This window comes from Pangasianodon hypophthalmus, chromosome 6 (genome assembly GCF_027358585.1).
Source record: "Pangasianodon hypophthalmus isolate fPanHyp1 chromosome 6, fPanHyp1.pri, whole genome shotgun sequence".
Classification (NCBI taxonomy): domain Eukaryota; kingdom Metazoa; phylum Chordata; class Actinopteri; order Siluriformes; family Pangasiidae; genus Pangasianodon; species Pangasianodon hypophthalmus.
In genome coordinates, this window is record NC_069715.1 from 12,041,619 (window position 1) to 12,065,373 (window position 23,755).

Sequence of the window (23,755 nt, forward strand, 5' to 3'; positions counted from 1 at the left end):
TGGCCAATCAGCATACAGCACAACTGGCGAACAGGCTATGTCCCAAACTGCAGACTAAATAGTAGGCAACTTTACTATACAAAGTAACACCTGGTGGCGTAGTATTTTCACATATTATTTAGTACACCAGTAGGAGATGAGTGAAATAAAAGAGAAACAAAAAACTCTTTCACTTGTTTTCCAAATGCGGATGTCATCATCACTTTACTCATAGCACAGGTTATTTCTCTCAGGACAGCATTAAGAACACAATCTTCCTGTAATAGTAATGGACAGCCATCGCTGAGTAGGATTTGGCAGGAAAATTTTTAAGTAAATGTTATACACCAGTTGAATGCATCAGACATCATCACGCCCCGATTTCAGGCATGAAAGAATTTCGAATAAATGGTGACTGGCAGGAGATGCAGCCAATCAGAGCAGAGAGAAAGAGTGGAGACACAAACCAAACAGGGTCAGCCAAAAAGTCAGTATGATACTATAGATATCTGTACTTGCTAAACAGGTAAGACATTTATTCGTGTTCTCACAATAGTCAACCTATTTATCCTTGTTGTGGAGTTTGTATTGTTACCCAGCTGTGGAGTTGTTTAACTGGAATACTTATGATAGACAGCTGTTGAAGCATGGAAGATTTCAAACTTGGTTATATTGGGTAAGAAATGGTGTCTGTTTACCTCTGAGTGTACATTTATTGCTCTGTGTATTAGCTTGTGCCAAAACTATCCAATTTGTTACTAATGCTTTTGAGAAGCTGGAGACCAAAATAAACAGAATTACATAATAAAACATAGAGAAAACATATATAATACACACATCGGAAGTGACCATATGTGACCTTTTGGTTTATCTAGATGTATTTCAACTAACTAGCTACAGTCAGTAGGGCTAGTTCTGTCAGCTTTGGAGATATACAATACTCAATAAATGTGACAGTCACACTGATGTGCTCAATAAAGTTGTTTTAATCCTCATTATGCTTCTGTAGTATTGAGGAAACGGCAGCAGATAATTATATTTTCAGAGCTACAAAAACTGCACGATTGGTGTCATTACTATTTAGGCATACTATTAGTGCACATTGTACAGTTTGGGATGCAGTGGTGAATTTTATATTGAGTTGAAGACGTGAGATTAATCGGCACATTGGACAAGAGTGCAGCACAATCCGAATGAAATATCTTACAATAGCTTTTTTAGGTACCAGAGAGGGCAAAATATCAAAAACTTACATCCAGTGGCTTTAAATAATGAATCAGTGCATTTTTAATTTTTGAAACTTTTTTTCAAAAAAAAAAAAAAAACAGTGCATTTGAAATTTTTGACTGATTTTAAAGAACATGTCTGCTTGTATTGCTGTGTAAAATGCTTGTCACTTCCTTATTAGCAGGCAAATGAATATTAATACATATACAGGGTCTGTTTTTTTGAATATTTTTGACTAGTGTGTGGTGTCAGGAAAAACCATCATTGAGTTGGGGAGGCAGAGAAAGGAACTTTACAATGTCTTATTAAAACATGTAGGCATGATTGCCAGAATAAAAAAAATAATCTCTTGAGATGTTTTATAGACACTCAGGAACAATAGAGCAATGCCTGAAAATTATAAGTGATATGAATTATAAATAAACATGAATTATAAATAAATCTACATATCATAGCATTGTGAGATAGTGAGTATGTCTGAAGCTTTTGCAGGAGTAAGTTACAGCGAATGGAATTATAGTAGAATTAAAGACAATTTTCTGTTCATGAGCATGAATGCAGCATGCACAGAGAAAGATGAGTGCAGCTGTTTATTATTTAGAGGCAAATTGTTGTTGAGGGAATGATTAGGCCCAGTGTGTTTGTGTTTGTGTCAGAGCTAATGAAGCATGCTTATAATGTAGTGTACACACATGTCTCACTGGCACAACGTACACTTTTCACTTTTAAACACAAAACCTCCTCAGGCTGGCTAGACCACCTTCAGGCAGAGCAGTGGTCACTGGTCAGCGCTTACGTGTGTGTCTGTGTGTCTGAGACAGGTCTGGCTGATCCTGTGTGGTGATGAGACTCTTTGTCTTTTCTGATTTTATTAAAAAAGTGTCTGCCCTGGATCAAACATATGCCTCTAAATAGCTGCAAAGTCTCGTGGTAGCTACCCAAATCCTTTTGCTTTGCATTCTACATATTGCACAAAGCCTCTTTTTGGCTCTACATGGACCACCACAGCCAATTAACATCTGACCTGACCTGGTGTCAATCCCCAGCTCACCCGGGGGAAGGTGAAGAGTCCACCGTCTGGCTGGGTGACGTTGTAGCACTGGGTTGCCGAGCGGGCACAGAGTGACCAGAGGAAACGCTGTCTAACAGAACGCGCACACTGGGTCACCATTGTGTCCTCTGTACCTTTGATTTGCACACAGACATCTTAAATTCTCCAGCAGTAGCCTCGTGAACGTTCTTCCTGATTTTTGCCTGTGCTTTCCGGAAGCTGTTTCAGGTATCAGTATGTAGAGTGTCTCTATAAAAGTCTGACGATTTATTTGCCTTGGCATATTTTCTAGTACTTACGGCAGTGTTTTGATTATAGCAGGTCCATACCAGATGTCAAATTGAACTGACGTTCATTTGTTTAATGATTGAATCAAATTAGTCACTTTGCTATTTATTTAACAAAGAGCTCACTATGTTTCAAACAGCACTTATGTTTCTGTTAATTTTACTATTCCGGGACTTTTACTACAATAAAGTGAATGTGTGTGTGTGTGTGTGTTCAGATGCCCCTGTGCCCTGTCTGAGGATTGAAATAGCAGGGGTTCTGTATGGCCCGAGAGGATACAGAGAGCTTAGAGGGCAGGATTAGAAGGGGGAGAAGCAGCCGTTGCTAATAGAATAATTAGCGTGAGATTGAGATGCCTTTGTACACATTTAATCCACATCATGAAAAGTCTCATTATATGACAGTGAGACTTTCAGCAACAGCTGCCTTAAAGTATGCAGTCAGATAGATTCTCTCTCTTTCATTTTTCAATTCGTTAAATTAAAACACTTGTAAAACTAGAAAGCTAGCTTTCAATAGTCTCAGACTTAAAATGGTCAGTTTATTGAGCATTTTAAGATGGTTCATATGTGTGGTTAGTTTGTAAAACAGAAAATATTATTGCATTCAGCATTGTAAGCCTGAAAGATGCTTCAACAGATTCTTGTTTCCCCACTCAATAACTAGTTTCAGTTATAAATAAATTAACAACAGCAACAAAAAACAGATGCAAATTTGGGAGTTGCAACTCTTTGATTTTCAGCATAGAAATGCTGAAAAAATCAGTTTAATTAAAATTATAATCTGCTTATTTATTTATTTATTCGGCATTAGGGGTGTTTACACAGTGCCTGTATGTTTTGTGCTTCAAATATATTCTGATTTAAATCTGAAGTGGGTGTGGCCTAAATAAGGAGGTATTTATTATGTATGTATTTATTTATTTATTTATTGAAAAAGAAAATTAAATATATGAACTGCATACACTGGGGAAAAAAAACCCCATATGACATTTTTGTTGCATCCGAGCCACACACCTCGATACAGTGATACACACCTGTACTCTCAACTAGATGCCCTGTGACCCTTTCTTGCAAAAAATGAAAAACATTATTCTACCTCCTATTCATGTCTGTATTTGTATCTGTTTAGAGCACATTATTTGTTCATTCTGAATAATGTATTCATATTTGAATGCATTCCTATTAGGACTCATTTAGTTGCTCACTCTGTTAGCTGTTTTGTTTGTTTTTTGTCAAGTGATGCTTTGTATACAGTCTGTTATTATTGATCTTACTCTCTTCATTATGGCAAAAGTTTCATCTAGTGTGACGTGTGTGTTCATGTGTTGTACAGCTCAGCTCCATCTGCACTGCATGCTCAGCTCCTGGTTGGTAACCACGCTACTGAGCTGTTTCAGTTGGCTGAAGAGCAACGCTACGCTCATGAGTATGGAGACAGCGGTGTCTGTGAGACAGCCATGCAAGAACCTGTGGCCTCCAGCCACCTGCATGAATTATCTGCCTGGGATTTAGCACAGAAGAAAAGCGCTGAGGCCAAAACCCAGCAACCAGCAGAGCACAAAACTCTGAGCTGGCAAGCACCACATGGTTGTCCAGGTAGCTGCATAAGTCCTACTCAGAAATTCAGGGACACACAACCACGTGACAGATACAGCAGATATGCCGTCCAGGCTTCCAGGATGGACCTCAAAACGTATGAGTGATAAGGATTTTCTCAGTGTTCTTGCTTCCTATGCAAACCTTTATTTAAATTAATATGTATCCTTGCTTTTTTATTTGTAGCCAAGTGCATTTCTTATGGTTTACACTTAAAGGAATACTCCAGTTTATTCTCTGTTCACCATATCTGTAGTCTATAAGCATTTACCACAGAAAAGAATTTCCCTGTACTGAAAAAAAACAAAGGAAAAGCAATTCATAAATCTTAGGGCAGATGATGAATTCCATCAATAAAAATATATCTTTGTGCAAAGCATTTATGAATACTTAAGTCAAAGGTACAGTATCTGTAAATTAAGCTTTAAATCTTTATCATTTACCTTTTCTGCTTTTAAAAGATTGCCTTACATTGTCAGAGGGTAGGATTAACATTTATGTGTTTTTTAACTCTATGCTCCATTATTCAATGGGTTGAAAGTTGGATAAAACTCTATTAGATCAGCTTTAGCAAGACATTCTCTCATGTCTGTCTTATCCTAAGATCTTTATTGTTGGAGTGTAAGAGTTGTAATTTAAAATTTTGTGTCGTATAGTCAAAATTCAGCAACTGCCCTTAGACTTCCATTATAAGTGAGTTTTGAGTAACCAGTTTTTTGTTCTTTTCTCAGTACAGGAAACTGTTTTAAAATTATTGTCTCTTGTAATCACATGGTCACTTGTAGTACAGTTTTTTTTTTTTTTTAAAACTGGCATATTCCTTTAGCAAAAATGTTCCATTATCCATCAGCCATCTCTAAATCACTCTCACATGACCTAGAATCTTCAGCCTGTCCTTGTCCCACAGTTGACTGTTGATAAATTCATTTGAAATCGTGACTTAAGAGATATACAGTACTGTGCAAAAGTCTTAGTCACATGCAAAGAAATGCTGTAGAGCAAAGAAGCCTTCAAAAATAATGAAACTAAATGTTTCTACTTAAAAAAAATACTATAAAGAGCAGTAAACAGTAATAAATGAAACAAAGTCAATTTTTGGTGTGATGATCCTTCGCTTTAAAAAAAAATAGTAGTCTCAGGTACAATTTGTGCAGTTTTATAAGGAAATTAGCTGTAAGTGTTACTGAGCATCTTGCAGAAGCAGCCGCAGTTCTTCTGGAGACGTTGACTGTCACATTCGCTTCACACAGCAGCCTTCATTATGTTTTTTTGTCGGAAAAGTGGTTTCTGCTTTTTTTATGCTGCTTTATTTTACTGATGTACAAACATTTTTCTGTAACATTTAATTTTGTGCTGGAAAACTAATGTTTGGAAATCTAAAATGTTTTTGTACTGAATCAATAATGTAGAAGTCATAAAAAAGTTTGTGCTAAAAAAAAAAATAGGGTGCCTAAGACTTTTGCACAGTACTGTACATTTAGTCACCCGTAATCCTTTGGCTTTATATCATCTGTAATGTCTTTCTTTGCTATTATTCAGAGTGGCAGCTATGGTGATCCAGTGCCGCTGGCGTGAACACAGACAGAGGAGACGCACAGGCTATTTAGGGCCACCTGCAAAAGCTCATTCACGATTGAATCCTCAAAGAGAAGTGAAATCCTGCAAAACCTGGCCTGAGCGTCTTAATAAAGACTATGCTGCTACTGTCATTCAGGTACGACTTACTTAGCAAGAAGAGAAGTTGCTCAGGTTCACAAGTGTGTCTGATCAGAAAGAATTTGCACAGTGATACTCTTCTGAAAGGTGTTTTCAATTCCTCATTTTATGAACGCAATAAATAAAGCTGGAATAAAATTAAATCATTTTCATTACACTATTACTGCCACAGGCTTGTTTTGAATAGCGCAGCAGTACTTTTGGAAGCAGGCTGTTCTTTGCTCACATAACTTCTGAGACAGATTTTCCCCATGCTCTTCATGGTTGATGAGTCCCCAAGGGTTTGACAGAGTTAAAAAAAAAAAAGATGAATCAGATTCCAGTGCTTTGGTGAAGTGGGAGAGCTTGGATTCGATCTGCACTGTTCTGAAGTCTTCCACCCCCCAGTCCATGGGGAATATAGAGATTTAAGGGTGTCCCAATGTTCCATTTGTCTTATACTGCTTAAGTCACCAAAAGTTCAAACAGCAGACCGCGGGGCAATTAAACAGAGGTTAACATGTTTTATCTTCCTAATGGGATAACACACAATATTTACGTTTGCGTGTGATTCATGGACCTGTGCGTTTGCCCCTGCAGGCAGTATGGAGGGGCTACTTGCTACGGAAGAGGCTGGCTCGTGCTCTCATGCTCGCCCAGCTATCAGAGGGAGATGAGGCCTTTGAGGAGGTGGACATGGATGAATTCATTTTTGATGAGGTAGGGGCAGAGTCACAGTGTTGTTGTCATAGCTGTGAGATCAGTACACAGATGGACGGCTTGTGCTGTGACACTGACGGCACCCCCTCACTAGCAGCTGCAGCATGGAGGTGGGGAGTTGTCATTAGCAATTAACTGTAGACAAAGAAAAGTCATAATAATCACTGAGCAAGGAAGACAGGAGGCAATGCTTAGCTGCTCCACAGTGTAATATCACTTATATCCTCTGTCATTGTCTTTAATCCAATTTAAACTTTAATCTATGTCATGCATCCATAACAGAGCTACAGAGCAGATGTGCATGATGTAATAAGCCATTGGACCAAAAGTTTGTGGACATCTGACCATCACACCCATATGTGGGTCTTCTCCATTCTGTTGCCACAAAGTTGGAAGCACACAGTTGTACAGGATGTCTTTGTATGCTGTAGCATTAAGATTTCCCTTCACTGGAACTAAGGGGCACAAACTTGTTCCAGCATGACAAAGCCCCTGTGCATAAAGCAAGGTCCATGAAGACATGAATTGCCAAGGATGGTGTGGAAGAACTCGAGTGGCCTGCTCAGAGCCCTGACCCCAAACCCACTGAACACTTTTGGGTTGAACTGGAACACCGACTTCACCCGAGGCCTCCTTGCCAGACATCTGTGCCTGACCGCACTAATGCTCTTGTGGCTGAATGAGCACAATTCCCCACAGCCACACTCCAAAATCTAGTGGAAAGCCTTCCCAGAAGAGTGGAGGTTATTATAACAGCAAAGGGGGACTAAATCTATAATGGGATGTTCAACAAGCATATATGGGTGATGGTGTGATGGTCAGATATCCACAATCTTTTAGCCATATAGTGTACATATTTATACCACAGATCTGTTGAATTCTCCCTGCTAATTAGAATTAGTAGAATGATTCAGTAGAATTATTCAGATCCCTTCTTCCTTGCTCAGATGCATCATGGTTTGTAAAAATAAGAAAAGATATATTAACCCTATGATGCTGGACTTTTGGGACACCCTGTATAGTAACAGCTAATTGACACAGGCGTGTATGGCAGGCGTTCCCCATTAATGGATAAAAAAAAATCATGTGTGATTATTAATATGGTGACGTTTTCTGTGAGTAGACATTTATTTAGCATTTCTGGAAGGAGTCTCCAGTACCAAAGCTTTGTAACAGTCATAGGTAAGCCTGTAACGTTAACAGTTTCTGTGGAACTTTTTGGTCTTTGAGACAAAGAAAAGTGCAGGAGAAAAGTGGGAAACATACTCAGGTCAGTGTGGCAGGGTTTTTTTTGTCCTGAATTACCATCTTTTTTTAAAAGTATTTGTCCTGTGGCAAAGAGACTGTTGAGGGAATGAGTGTTTATAACTGCTATAACGTAAATGATAACAAGAACCAACTAGTTTCATAGATGTTCCACAACATTAAACGTAACTATGAATGGATAAAAAGTATGACTTTTCATTCTTTAATAAATAAGAAATTGTTAGCATTGGCCAATTGCTGTGCTATAAGAGATAGAAAACACTTTGCGCTGTTATTGGAAAATAATCATCTTTGGGGTGATACAAGAAGGTAATAGTTGGGGTAATAGTAACAGTAACCCCCTTGTTGATTATTTTCCTATAACAGCACAGCCCCAGGTGTTTTATTCCTTATGTACAAAGTTTTTAGCTAAACTAAAAATCTTTTTAAAATTTCATAGGAACTTACTTTTTCATTTAGTAAATGCAGGTTAACAATTAGTCATTTGTCATCCTTCTCATAAAGGGCTTTAATGTTTCACTCAGATAACTCAGATAATCAATGTTACACTTTTAGGCTAATATGATTTACTGCTTGCTTTGAAGCAATAAACAAAGTAACAGGATGCACTTTGTCATCAGTACAATTCTCAAGAAGATGCTGCCCCATTCTCTGAGGGATAAGGTTCTACTATATTTCAGTCCTCACATGTGTGGAGATGTGTTCTGAATAGGAAGCCATGGAGAGGGACTGGATTATTCTTCTCTAATATGCTATCATTTCTAGGGTGTCCCATAAGTCCAGCATTATAGAATAAAAATAATAAACAGCAAAAAAAAATTATTTACAGAGCTTGTTCAATATGTCCACTATTTTTTCCACAATAAATAAATTCCTATGAGTAGAATTATTCAGATATGTTCTTCCTTGCTCAGATGCATAATGGTTTGTAAAAATATGAAAAGATACCTTAACTTTATAATGTTGGACTTTTTGGGACACCCTGTATAGCTATAGACCTAATCAACTTTGGGGTGATACAAGAAGGTAATAGTTGGGATTATAGTAACAGTAACCACAGTAACCCCATTGTTGGTTATTTTCCTATAACAGCACAGCCCCAGGTGTTTTATTCCTTATGTGTGAAGTTTTTTTTTTTTTTTAGCTGAACTAAATCTTCTTTAAAATTTCAGGAACTTACTTTATTTTCATTTAGTAAATGCAGTTTAACAATTAGTCATTTGTCATGCTTGTCATAAAGAGCTTTAATGTTTCACTCAGATAACACATCAATGAATGTTATGCTTTTGGGCTAATATGATTTGCTGCTTGCTTTGAAGCAGTAAACAAAGTAACAGGATGCACTTTGTCATCAGTACAATTCTCAAAATGAAGCTGCCCCATTCTCTGAGAAATAAGGTTCTGTTTCAGTCCTCACAAGTTGGATGTGTGTTCTGAATAGGAAGCCATGGAGAAGGACTGGATTACTCTGCATTCTGACATGTCGCCGTCCTCAGTGCTGCCGTATTCAGAACAGCTGCCGCTGCCAAAGGTAACAGGCTTAGAAGCCCTCCCACTGTCTGTGGGCGGGCCCAATCCGAGAACCTCTGGGTGATTAATCATCAAATTTATTACCTCCAAAAACACCATTACGTTCTACGCCGCTTTAAACTTCCTTTGAATCAGCAGATGTCATTTTTCAACCAAGCCATCTGCATCACAGTAGCTGAGCTATGAAGCAGTGCAGCTGCTAGAATGGAGCATCTAAATGCCTAATGTAATAATGTTAAAGCTCAGAAAAAGATGGAGCTCAAAAAATATGGTGCATGAAGACGAAATTTAACTGGCTGTTTAAGCAGCAGATGTTAACATCAGGATGACTTTATCTTTCTTCACTTCATGATTTGTGAATACGCCTTACAAAAAAGAAAGACACATTCCATATGTAGCTGCTAGATTCCCTAGAGTATAAAACTTAATGTAATAACCTTCTGAGGAAATGGTACATGATGATAGGATTTGATTTATTTATTTTTTACCCAGTGATTTGAGAGTAAGGCTTACAAAAAGGATGGTACATTCTGGAATTATGGAGCGGCATTCCTTTTCTTGTCTGTAAAGCAGGATATTACAGTGTCAGATCATAAAGATCATAATAATGATATGCTTTGTTGGGTTTCTAGCCTCTGCTTCCTCTGCCTGAGCTTCATAAGAGTGCATCAGTGCAGCCACGGACACCCAGACAGGCCTGGATTAGCGGTGAGGAAACACCAGTGTTAGAGCAGCGTCAGTCACCTGATCCAAGCACTAGGTAAACACGTCTGTAAGAAAGTGTCACCCCATCTACAAAGAAATTGAATTAAATATTATGTCATTTGTGTTGTATGTGCTAGTCTGAGATGTTATAATGGCTATATTTCAGTTTAATTTAATGGCTGAGAGCGATGTCACGGTGCATTAAACCCCACTTAACTCAAAACCAAACCAAATATCTAACTAAAGTCGTATCATTTGTTTGTGCTGATTTGTGCTGTACATTGTGCCAGTTGTTTTTTTAAACATCAAGCACAAACTAATGGGCTTTTATTTCATTTCCTTTTATGGGGTAGCTTTACAGAGGTCAGGTAATCACAGCACAGACAGTCTATAAAAAGTATGCCTGTTCAGTTTGGTCTATGCTGAGTGCTGTTACCTAAATTTAAGAGAAACCTGAATAAATGAGTGAAAACCGAATAAGTGCAGATTCTTCTAGAACGGTGTATGGCATGATACAGTTAAGTAATTAACATCGTATGAGGAACCTGCAATGCTCTGTGGTTTGTATAAACGTCTGAGCAGGCCCAGTTGACCTCAATTTTGGATCGAGATGACAAGATCTAAGTGGCTCTGAAAGAGGGCTCATTAATAGAAATTTCAGCTGTGTTTCAGTAGAAAGTGCTGAAAGTGACATCTGCATGTAGACCTATGTGTCTACCTGGCATGGCTTTCCTCCACTCGTCCCCTTAGATAGAAAGCTGACTGCAAATCAATACAAAGTTATTCTGACTGATCACCTTTATCCTATGATGAAACATTGCTATCCTGATGGGAGTGGTCTCTTCCAGGACGAACCCGCCCAAATCCACAGTGCACAAGGACTCACTGTTTCAATACGTTCTTCTTTTGTCAAAGGCATTCTTAAAGGCTATCTGAAAAAAATATATAATATATATATATACTAAGTATGAAAAATTTTGGAAGACATTTTGCTAAAAAGTGATCATTTTCCCTATGTATGGAGAATTCTGGGACGCGCTGAAGTATGCTACTACTGAGACAGAATTTATTGTTTAAATACCTTGTGTATTGACAAATTATTGATGAATTATGGGTTTTGTGTGTATTTCAGAATGCGATCTCCAGCATCAACACTAGGAAAATATTCTTTATCAGAAAGATCTGAGAAAATTCTGGAAGAATGGTAATGACTTGTTATTTAGCCTGAGTTCATTAAAAAAAATTTTTTAACTGAAGTGAAGTGAAGAACGTTAGGTTTGGTGTGTTCCTCTCTTTTCAGGGGTCTTAGCAGTGGCTCCACTGCTCGTCTTATGCTAAAAAGGGCTCAGAGGATGAAGGCCAGGAAGCAGCAGCATCAGAAAAAATTACTGGGTAAGCGTAATACTAGCATTTATTTTGGTTCGGTTTGACTTATTTTTCTTTGTTCATGCTATTAAGATAACAGTCGTCCTGTTAATCAAGTAATCATACAGGGCTTTTTAGGGAACAGACAAATGGAGACGAGAAAATTCTGACTACTGTGTATGGTAAAAGAATTGCCAATAATTATTTATACTTATTGCAGCAGTTTTTCTCTCTTTATCTTTGTAGCTATCCTCATGCCACTATTTTCATACATGTATGAAAACTTTCTCACTTTAGAATTTCAGTCTGGTTGAGAAAGATTGTTCTGCATGGTGAACATGTGGACTATAAATGAACAGTTAAATGGAGAAAAAAAAAACACTTTTCAAAACAATGTCTGTCTCTAATAAATTATTATTGTTTTCTCATCTTTGTCTCTGGTTGGTGTTACGCTAGCACGGAGGCTTTCCTTTTAGAGCAATGGAACGCGCAATAACAGCGAGCAGCTCTCCTTCTTTCTGTCATGTTCAATTTGCCTGAATTTCCGAGCACTTGCCGGAATTGACTATTCTGCACTGCGTTGTGTGCCTAAGCTTGGCTATTATTATGAGGAACTACAGAAGAGTTGCTTGTCCTGAGGTTACTTCACGGTGCTATGAGCCTGAGAAGAACCCCAGAGACAGTAGTACTGATCTGTGCCAAGTTCCCAGAGGCCTGGCCTGGAGCTGGATTTGATCAGGGTCAGAAGAGCGTGACTCTTAATGCCACAAATCCAATCATGGGCCCATGAAATGAGGGCCTGTGTGGAGCTCAGAAAGCCTCTGCTCCTGTTGAAGCCTTGTACTGTGCTAATTCAAAGCGATGGTGCGGTTTGGGTCCGTGTCTGAACATGAGCTCACTTTAACTCTGTTTCTGTCTGTGTTCTGGTGTCACAGACCCAGCGGTACGTTTGGCTCTGTTCAGGAAACGCAACATGCGGCCTGTGGCGATGTCAATCCATAGATCCAGACCTGAATTCAGAGAGGAAATTAAAGGTAGGATTGAGACATGGCAGCTCAACTGACATCACCATTGAAAGAAAAAAAAAAAACACAAGGTCTAAAGTCTATAGTATAGTGAGTACTTAATAGTAACATACAGTAACACGGATAATGTTAGCATTTTTTAGGGAACGTTGTCTGAGTTAGAGCTCTTTGGTTCACTGGGAAACCTGGGCACAGCTTACCTTGATCAAATTGAAGGCACATGACATGGCAGTTAATAGCCAGCCATTAAGTTGTTTGGGATGATGGAGAATAAACAAGATGATTGTATTTCAAGAGGACTTGGTTGCAGAGCCGAAGTGTGAAATCGAGTTAAGTGCAGAGGAGGTAGAGCACTGAGGGGTTCCAGACTCCTGAGAGTGATTGAGAGAGAGAGAGAGAGAGAGAGAGATCTGTCTGTAGTTCAGTGTCACTATAGTAAAGAGAGAGAGAGAGTAGCCTTTCAGCTGGAGGGGGCTGTTAGATAGAGGCCGGGGGGGGGGTTATCATTTGAATGGGGTAGCAGGAGAAAGAGGTACTGAGACCAGAGATAGAGGTCTTCTTGCTTAAGCGTTTTCTTTTCAGTGGCAAAGAGTACAAGGAAAGCATTCCCTCTCTTCATGCAAAAGATTTCTCTCTTTCTGTTTTCTCTTCCTCTTCTTCTTCTTCTTCTTCTTTTTGTTGTTGCGATTCCTCCAGCGATCCCCTGGCGCATGTAAGCCGATCCCCATTTTCGAGTGGGTTACTTCATGTCCAGCACATCCACAAAAGAGAGCCTGGATAAAATAAACACGGGCGAGTCAGATATCTCGGAAAGAATCTGTCACGGCTTTGGGGGCTAATCACCTCCAGAAGGGGGTTCGGAGCAGGGGGCTGAAATGCAAGCTGGGGGAGAGCAGGGGAGCGGCGTGCGGCCCGAGGCGTGAGGGCATCCCTGGGGGCGCGGTGTTGGTGCCTTGCACAGGTCAGAGTCGACCATGCACCCCAAAACACATCATCTAGTGAAGGAGCGCTTAAGCTGTCACCCACCCCAAAGACCATTCCTCCTTCAGCGGAAAGTGAACCTGAGTCATGGAACAGATCAGAGTTTATGCCCTAAAGTTGTATTCATTATTATTAAAACAGAGCACATATCTGCCAAGTAGGAAATAATTATGGGAAAGAATAAAATAATGCAATAATATATAACCCAAATGTATTTTTAGCACTTTTTTGGAAACAAGTCCATGTGCACAATGAATGTGCTCCTGAAATGGATCAAATATTAGTAATATCTTACTAAAGAAGTAAATAAGAAATATGTTTTGTCCATATCTATGAGTTATGTGAAAGAAATATACAGTATACAGCTGTAGCCAATACTTGGGCTCCTTCCCTGCAGCTTCTCACTCCAGCTTTTACTCGTCCCTGGGGTTGGATTTAAACAGCCAGTGAAACGCTGTTGTTTTGTGAGCGTGTGTTCAGGGAATGCACATAAATCCTTTGCCCAATATTCTGACCTCATGAATCGTTATCTGCTCAATTTCACACTTCTTGTGTGGAAAACGAGGTTCCTGAAATGATTTACTCCAGAGAACTTACTGAATGATAGACTTGAGGTCGGTTGAGATAAGTTATAACCAGTGAGTAGTGCCATTCATCAGGGTTGCGCTACATGTAAGGTGAATGGATTCATTTGTCTATGTAAGGTAATGTGTTCTGCATATTGCAGTGGAAGTTTTAGGGTTTTTTTTTGTTTGTTTTTGTTTGTTTAAATTTTTTGCAAGCCTTCCTCGGCTGCAGACATCTTGGCTTTGTATCCCGTGTTTCCGTTCCGTAGGTAACATGATTAGTGAGAGGGTCATGCTGTTATAGATAAGTATGATAGATATTCAGTGAGATCATGTTCAGTGCTGAGCAACTCACATAAACAGCAAATTCTAAAATAGTCCAGCGGTGATTTATTATTTTTGTATTTTATATTAATTATTTCTATATTTTTTAAATCTATGGGAATATTCTTTCTGAAGAATACTGTAAAAATACAGTCTACATTAATAAGATTCATATGTAACTCGCTGACGGTATAACGTTGTCTGTTCGGTCATTGGTTCTCATTTTTACTGTCATTTAAAAAGGTTTCTTCTTTGACACTTCTGTAGATAAGGCAATGTTATCGTCTTCCCTAGTAAAGCATATCAGTGTGTAGTCGTTGACCTGAACACATGGAGTTATATTAGTTTAGTTTTATTTGGCATTGATCTCTTGATGACTGTTATAGATCTGCATTTTAGCCAATGTTTCGTACACACTTTGAACGGCATGCGATGTTGTGCGTGCGTGTGTGTGTGTGTGTGTGTGTTGACCGCTGGTTGACCGCCTGTGGTCTGCTCTCTGGAGGTGAAGGCTTGACCTAGGGCAAATGAAAGTAGGAGACAGAACCTCACGATAAAAGACCTGACCTCCTCCTTTGAGTCTGCCAAGAGAACTCCCAAACACTCAAAGCCCCATGGGTATAACATACACACACACTTGCACTCTTATATATGCACACAGACATGCAGAGTATTACATCCTTTCAGCACAAGAGGCCATTTCATGTTTAGTGTGTTTGTGTGTGTGTGTGTGTGTGTGAGTGTGAGAGAGAGAGAGGGAGAGTGTGAGTGTGTGCGTGCTTGTGTGTGTGTATATGTGTGTGTGTGTGTGTGTGTGTGTGTGTGTGTGTGTGTGTGTGTGCTTGCTGACCCATGGCTTCATTGTGGTCAGATAGATCTGCCATCTCCAAAACTGAATTCCAGTTGAATGAGCTAGTCCCAAAAATGCCTCAAAACTTAGTCATCATGCAAGCGAGCATATTCTGTGTCTCATAATCTAGATCACTCCGGACAGTTTTAACAGTCAGGGGTGATCATGTCATTAAACTACATTTTATATATTAACATTTTAATATTTTATTTTTCCTCTTCAAAGCATTAAGGCTTAGTAATTATTTCCTTCACTGGGAAAACATACTACAAAAACACAGTAATTAGAACCATGATTGCAGTTCTTTAGTTCCCTTGTAAGTCTGTAAACTATGTTTGACCTTGTGTTTGTGTTCCGGGCGGACAGGGTGGCCTCAGGTACGCTGCCCACTGCTCTTTGACGGCTTAGCGTGGGGAGGCTGAAAGAGCTGATTCTGTGATATGGTGACATGTCTGCTTCGTTGCTGCCATAGTTAGCTCCATATTACCTAATGTGCTTAAGAGCCCTGCTTAACAGGCGTGACTCCTGGGGCCTCTGATGTCCTGAGGCTGCGGCGATCAGGGGCCATGCGGGGACCTGAGGGGGTCTAATTTCTGCTCAGCCCTACTGGGATCTTGCATTCTAGCTAAACTCTTTATGAATCCTCATTTTTAAATTGCAGTTACTAGTGTTTGCCAGTATACACAGTGACTAAGGGTTGTATATCTAACTATACATTTGTATTAGAGGTTTCTTATTTTAAAATCTGTTTTTCATGATTTTGCAAGTTTCCTGGCTATGTATTATGCATTATAAGGTGAGACACTACATTGAGAAATGATGATTTTGCTTAATAAGTTTTCAGATTTTGGATAAATTGCAGCTATGACATGCTGTCCAACATGGCACAATCACGTCATGCAAGGGTGTTTTCTTGCTATATATGTCAGAGTATATGTTATAATGGATACGGTTTTCTTAATAAGCCTTATAAACCACACTTGCTAGTGTGGAAAAAGCTGAAATAACATTATGTTTTTAAACTGCTTTTCTCAAAACATCTTTTTTATTAAAAATATTTACAACCAAAATTTGTTAAGAACCAAATATCTCAGTATCTAGATGACCTGCATTCATGAAATTTTCCGTTTTAATTCCTGTCCCTTTTTAGAAGACACGTTTTACAGAAGGATTTCTCAAAATGTTGATAAACGATTTTCTTTACAGCAAAATTACTTTAAAAATCATTTTTCACAGCACATGATGGTTTATTGAATAATAAATAAAAAATTATATTGCTATAAAAATATTTCTTCAGAGTGAAATAAATATTATAACTATAATTATAAAATATAATCCAAAAACTTGACTTTTTAAGTTTTATTAAGTATGCAAATCTATGCATATTTAATTAGCCTCATTTGCGTAAATACATGTATTTTATTTAATTCCATAACCATTCCATTAGCAAAGTTTAGCTTTTTTTTTGGCAATGTGCATAAGCAGTAAGGCGTATGTGTAATAGTAATTACAACAAATTAACATTTCTCTTTTTCTTGCTAAATTCACTTTGTCTTTTCATGGACATTCTCACTAGAATGCATTTTATTATCAAGACATATTGGACTTGTATTGACTTTATTATCTATTTAAAAATCTATGAAGGAGCTATTAATTTATAGCTCTATTAAATATCTGACAAGTCTAAATGTTTCCTCTTTGGACAATTTGTGACTTTTCAGCACCATTGCGTGCTACCTATTTCCTCCATTTGAACTCTACGTGAGAAGTTAATCACTTGACATTTTTAGTGGATTTCCAATTAACCCATGACGACTGTACCCCATAAACCCCGGCTGCTCTTTACATCTTGGCAAAACCATGAGAAGGATTTAAATAAGTGTCTCATTAGTTCCAGCACTTGGCTGTCAGAAGTTGTTATCGATTCACACTCCTCCCTGGCTGCGCCGCTCTCCACTGAGAGTTTGTGCTTTTGCTTTGAGTTACAGCTTTCTGGTGGCGCGCTTCGACACTGACTGTAAATCATGTGCTTGCTTCCTCTCTGGATGTTCAGGGTAAATTAATATCACAGCTCAGCAGGTTTAAAAAGAGACCACAAAACCTACTGAAAGCAAACCTCTTTATTTGCCTCAGTGAGCCACCGCTGGAGCGTTATAGTAATTACCCCTCAAAGCTTTCCAAAACAAATGGCCTCCTAAGCTTGAGTGTAAACAGGCCACGCTGCTTGCACTGATCTCTCAAGGCTTGATAAACTCGACATTGTTAACTGTCTGTCAAACATTCAGCTTTTTTTCCCTAGATTTTGAATAGAACTTTATTTTCCACTCTCACTTGTATTGGCTCTTTATCCATAATTCATGCTCCAGGAATATTGTATGATTTTTTTTTCCATGCCTTATATGAAATTCTGTGGTAACTTCAGTGCTGATGGGGCCCAATGTCCGTGCATGACAAAAACAAATTATTCTTATTGGAAACTGACTTTGATGTTTGATGTCAAGTGTAGCTGGCAGAGGAGACGTGAGTGTTCAGGAGGCACTGAGAGGAGAGCCAGAGCAGATGCAGACGCAGACACGCCGCAGAACCTACCAGTGGCTCCAAACACAAGCCGTGCTGAGCCAGAGAAGCTCTGCCCCCTCGGCGAGGTGAGGGTGTCATGCATGATGAGAACTTTCTGATCTACAACTGATGGAATAATACGTAATCAGATTACGATTTACACAGGACAGCATGATTCTATATTTAAAATCGAATTTGCTTTAGGGTAAATTTTTATATAAGCAACATAATTGGTTAGATTACTAGTCCGGTAACTTTACCTGTACGCTTCTAGTGATCATTTCCTCCCGGAGATTGACCCTGAAATTCTGAATGGTGGAAGGGTTCAGCTTGTGGTAAGGACTTTGATTTAACATCAGAAAATCACTGATGCACAAACAATATGTGCAGTGACGTATACAGAAAATGCACTGCGTAGCTTTTGTGATTATGGTAATATCTTTTTGCTGGTGTGGGTGTTGGATTTTCAGGCTTCTACGGGGTACAGAGAAGCTCCAGATTCAGCCGGGAAGCAGTGGATTGATAGCGCTGGTTTCTCTTCACCTCAGAACCACCAGGCTCACACTCGGACACACTCGGCTGGACCTGCAAGTGGGTCTAAAAATTAGTTAACTCAAATAAACAACAAAGGGATCAAATGAATATATATATATATATATATATATATATATATATATATATATATATATATATATATATATATAGTTACTATTTTAATTTAATATTTGAGAAAACTGACTCTAAGATTTGAGATCAGATGACCCATGAATTATTTCTAAAACAATGTGTTGAAATAAAATGAAATAACAGCAAGGAAAATTTTTCCTTTCCTTGTCCATCTGTCCACTGGCCTTCAGCAAAGTTATCTGTGTCACTGGCTCCTATAGTCTATTTATGCTGTAATTTATGATTGGGTAGTAAATAAAAAAATATGTGTCAGCTGTAGGCTTTCAGGTTTAAAGTTCAAGTGGCACAAATAAACCCCTGAGGAATCAGGTGAATGTGTTTATAGCATCAAGTGACATTAGAAAATAATTTGTCATATGTTAGTATTGTCATTTTGTAGCTTTTGAAGCTGTGTGTTTTTGTGTGTGTGTGTGTGTGTGTGTGTTTGTGTTTGTGTGTGTGTGTGTGTGTGTGTGAGTGAGTGTGTGAGCGAAGGGCTAAGCTGGACTGGGAGATGTCAGGGTCAATCAGGTGATGGTCAGGGTGATGTGTCAGTGTCTCAGCAGGAAGCAGGTCTCAGTTCTCCCTGAATAAGTGGCATCTCTGTCATACAGGCTTTAGATTAGTCTCCTAATTGACAAAGATGCTACTCAGGGACACAAGCAGCACTCAGCACATTTAACACAGTGATCCACAGAGCTGAAGGCACAGCACTGTTGCTTCTAACTAAGCTAAATTAGATTCTGATGATTTGGAAATGAAATCCACGAGGATGTGCACTAATACACATGACACTTGTTTTTTGTCACATAGGTACATGAGAATGTTAATGAGGAAATCGGTTTGAATTATAGCCCTTTATTTAGAATGGGCAACATTGATTGTATAAAAGAAACATTACACACTATGATTCAAATTGCCTATAAAAATGTGAAGGAAATTACTAAACTAAATAGATAACTAGTGAACCCTTAAAAAGTCACAATATGATTTCTTTTTTTTTTTTTTTTGAATACTTGTGCTTTCCTTAACAATAATTTTTGTGTTCTCTCACAATAGTTTGGTAGTAGTTTCACAATTTAGGGGGTTCCCTGCAATCCTTGCTTTAATCCACACTGAGCAGTATGCTAAACCATGGTGGATGCACTTAGTGAATTTAACTTTGAAGCTGGATTAAAATATGGAGATTTATTGTCATTGCTTAGTACACATTGGTTATGTAATTAACGAATGAACACTAAAGCGCATTCTGAAATGTAGAGGACGAACTTCTGTAATCTTGATGATGCAGTCAGTTTTATTCATTATCATTTACAGTACTGCTGACAGCTTCACCGGGACAGATGGATGTATTGTAATTGCAGAGAATATGGTGTGAGAAACAAAGTTTGATTATTAAAGTTTGAGATAGAAAACTATTGTGAGAGAATGCAGAACTATTGTGAATGAACACAAAACTATTGCGAGGGAATGCAAAAATTATTTTTTTAAGAAGTATTTTTTAAAAATAAAATCATTTCATGCTGACCCTTTAAAGGCTCAGTCAATATAGTTACACACAATGATTCAAATTTTCCTTTCAATTTTATGGAAAAAACATTCTGATAATAACTTAAAAAATAGTATTTTTCTCCTAGATGTAAAATCTTTACACTTCTAAAAGATCATCTTGGGACATAAAAGAAACAGATGCTTGTTAGCCTGCACAAGTCAGATAATGGATATTGAAAAACTAACATGTATACTATATGCATACACACACACACACATCCAGTGTCCCAAAAGTCACCATACCTATGTATGCCAGCACTACGTCGGTTGTGCCTTAGTCAGTGGATTTTCGTGGATGTCCACTTCTCAGTTGGTCTGCAACACTTTCAGTCTTTTTTGAAGTCTCCCAGCTCAGTCCATTCCAGCCTTCTATCATGTTTCCTGCTAAAGTCCATCGCAACCTTGCGACAGCTTCTTGATCCAGCCATGAAAATGATTTCAATACATTTTTTTTTTGTCAAAGGCATTCTTAAATCTTGGAACATAGATATACTAAAAAGTGTTAATTTCCCCTACATATGGAGACATTTGGGACACCCTGTATATATATATATATATATATATATATATATAGATAGATAGATAGTTTGCTGTATGCGGTAACAGAAATATAGACTGACAGATTCGTTGTGAATGCTTGTCTATATATAAATATATGCATATATAGGATGGGTAGACTGACAGACCCACCATACCAACGTGTTTTATTTTAACTGTAGCCCACCTACCAGGTTGAATATCCCTTTTCTGTAACATTCATGCCACACATTACCCACCACACATTTAGTAGAGTTACAAATATTTTCTTTACTCCACTAGAGGAAATATCCTGAGGTGCGTATTTAACATCTCGATTCTGTCCCTTTCCAAAGCTAACGCAAGCAAAGTGACTGCATACATAGCAGTTAAGCATGTGTGGCAGGACAACATGTATCTTTTTTTAAAAAGCTATTCTCTACAGTTTGTCCTTAATGTGCATTTTAAAAGGCAAGCAAAGTTTAAATCTGGTTTTCTTTCTTTCTTTTTTTAAAAATATGTGCATATTATAGATTTACTTAAACTCGTAAAGTGTAAAATGAGTTATATATTTGCAAATTATTGAATTTTTATTTTTAAAAAAAGAGTGCTCAGCGTCATTTGCTCATTAATGGTAAAGACAGTTGGTCAGTTGATGACAGTTAGTGCTATATCCTCCCTGAGTGTGTAGAAGTGTGTTGAGGTATGTTTTGCAGTACCTACAGTGTGTGTCCAAGTGCTGCGCTACCTGTAGTGTGAATGTGTCCCTGCTCCATCCTCACTGGGGCTGTACACGTGGAACACATCAGCCACAGAAAAGAGCTTGCTTTGTTCCCTGTGTTTAAAAAGATCTGCATTAAACACACACACGGCGATGGAAGCAGCTCTGACATGCTCTGCAGCCGGCAGCCCAGGGGCCTGACGCTCAGCCTCCAGAGAGCTGTGGATCTGCGCTATGACATTGTGGGCATGGAGGTCTTGGCAAGACTGTGGCAAGAGTCCATTAACGCATTAGTGCCTTTGGAGCAAAAGCCTTTGATTTATGTTTTTGCCATGCACTGCAGATGTATAGGAACACTATTTCTGGTTCCAGCTGGCGGTGTTGTGTGACAAATCTGATTCTGTTTTCACAGAAAAAGAAGTGCCGTCTCCTCAAAGAGTCACCTTGGCTCCATCTCGAAAGGAGAGAATCTCGTTCCGAGACAATCCAGTGCAGCTGAGTGGAGGCTGGGGAGGAGGCAAGAAGAGGTCTAACGCAAACAAGTTAAAATAACCTTACTGCAAGAAATAGACAATAATTTTCCAATGCTTTGTGCATTTATTTACACATGTGGGTGTATGCATGTTCTGAGGATGATAGACTTGTGTTTTTTAGCTAAAGTGCTTATGCCCTTTAAACCCTAATAAGCCCTAATAAGCCTTATGATGCACATTCGATCTCCTCTGAAATTCCCTGCAGCTTCTGTTTCATCGCTAAAATTCAGCCTCTTCCGCTGTAAATTAATTAAAAGCAATGGATGAGGTATAACCCAAATATCTGCAGGCAGTCCCAGGATGTGTGTTATTCTCAAATATCAGTGACCATGGCAAACCGTGGAATGTGTGGAAACCATTTTCAAATGACATGCTTAATATGCAAACAACAGCAGGCAATAGGAAGCGGCTCATTCTTCTTCTAAACCAGTTGGGCTTTATTGCATTATTTATACTTTGTTGATTTTTTTATATATATTATATGTATATTTTGAATGTATTTCCTTATGTGTTGCAATTAAGAATCAGATGGTGGGTAAAATCCCTGAAGTACATTTATTGATGAAGGTCAATAAAAAAACTTTTGCACAAATTTCTGCTCCACTAACTAAGCCATTAAAGAAAATAAATCACTCTGGAGTCTTTTTGACATTTTATCATACATAACAAATAGTATCAAATGTATGCATTACCATAGTGATTAGTCTCGCATTTAGTCTTTTATTAATTTCACAATGTGATTTTTCAGTCAGAAATCAGTGAGTGCCTAAACACAGTGGTTCAAGCAGGCACTGTCTGGACAGCAGCCCATACCTGATAAGATAATTCGTGTAAAAACAAACAGCCTGTAGTAGAGAAGTAGGGTCCCGCATTAGTGCACAGCATGTAGGATATTTATGTTCTTCCCTTCACTTTCATGTGCTTTACTTATGTTTTGGCTTTTTGGTCAAATAGAGTTTTGGCTGTGTGTCAAATTCCTGCACACGCTGTGCTAAAACGCCTGGCCACCTATTACACTTCCACCTCCAGTACAGGAGAAGATTTATATATACTGCTTTATACACACTAGCACTTCTAAATCTAAATTAAGATATAAGTTATAGCTGGGTAATTCTGTTCTGTGCTCATACGAACAATTATTGGTAAATAGCCCCATGAAGACTAATTGCTTTTGATAGTCGACTTCTTTCTTCATGTTCTAAAAATGAAGAATGCTGGAAATTCATTTGGGTTCACTAAAGTGAGATTGCTATCTCTGTATGGCTCTGAAAGTTCATGACAGCATAGACTTTGAGGTGAACAGTATACATTTCCATTTGCCCTCATGAAAAAACTCCATTATATGAGACTGGCAGTCTGGGCTAACCCCTGTCACTGGAGAATGATTCACATTACCCGCTGTCCAAGGCCAGTATGAGAGCCAAAACCAAGAGATCTAATCCTTACAATTACTGGAGACAGCACAGGGTGTACAGGTTTAAGGAAGATGCTTTAAAGTAATAAAATCCTCTGTAGCTTTGTTTTCCTTTCTAATGGCTTACATTCATATTTCATTACCCAGAAACACATTACAGGAGAAATAAAAATGTAAAGGGTAAAGGGTTTTTTTTCTAACATAGATGAAGTGTGTTGAAAAGAAGTGCTGGGGGTTTTGCAGGAACTTAACGCATGTCTCAGTGCATGTGTCCGTGGCCAGCCCTGTATATGCAGCTGCTCTGTATAGTTTATTATTGTTTTAATTAGGCCTTCTTAAGCTGAAAGAGTGTGTATACAAACCCGAGTGACACACTTACCCAGATCCCCAGCTTATCCAGCATTAGAGTACAAACCGCTGTAAACGATTCTGTTCTGAGTTTCAGTGCATCAGCAGAATATAATGACTGGACTCAGGTAGCTCTGTGAATGGCATATGTAGGTTTTTTAAATTATTTATATAGTATTATTTATAATAATAATAATAATAATAATAATAATAATTTTATTTATTTATTTATTTTATTAATCACAAGGAAATAACTTTATTTTCAATGCATCAGCAG

At 38.3% G+C, this 23,755-nt stretch overlaps 1 protein-coding gene across 2 annotated transcripts in view; it reads left to right on the top strand.

Moving 5' to 3' along the window:
- lrriq1 (leucine-rich repeats and IQ motif containing 1) overlaps positions 1–22,308 on the top strand; it is a 43,012-nt gene extending 20,704 nt beyond the window's left edge. Inside the window, exons 16-27 of one of the 2 annotated variants that reach the window (XM_034305051.2) lie at positions 3,881–4,240; positions 5,683–5,857; positions 6,439–6,558; positions 9,266–9,355; positions 9,987–10,114; positions 11,192–11,263; positions 11,360–11,451; positions 12,360–12,458; positions 17,677–17,815; positions 18,004–18,064; positions 18,200–18,320; positions 21,596–22,308. In XM_034305051.2, coding sequence (XP_034160942.2) covers positions 3,881–4,240; positions 5,683–5,857; positions 6,439–6,558; positions 9,266–9,355; positions 9,987–10,114; positions 11,192–11,263; positions 11,360–11,451; positions 12,360–12,458; positions 17,677–17,815; positions 18,004–18,064; positions 18,200–18,320; positions 21,596–21,735 — 1,597 coding nt within the window. In that variant the 3' untranslated portion in view covers positions 21,736–22,308. The remainder of the gene's footprint in view (positions 1–3,880; positions 4,241–5,682; positions 5,858–6,438; positions 6,559–9,265; positions 9,356–9,986; positions 10,115–11,191; positions 11,264–11,359; positions 11,452–12,359; positions 12,459–17,676; positions 17,816–18,003; positions 18,065–18,199; positions 18,321–21,595) is intronic. The other variant, XM_053235213.1, reaches the window with a different exon arrangement.
- Positions 22,309–23,755: the final 1,447 nt, after the last annotated feature.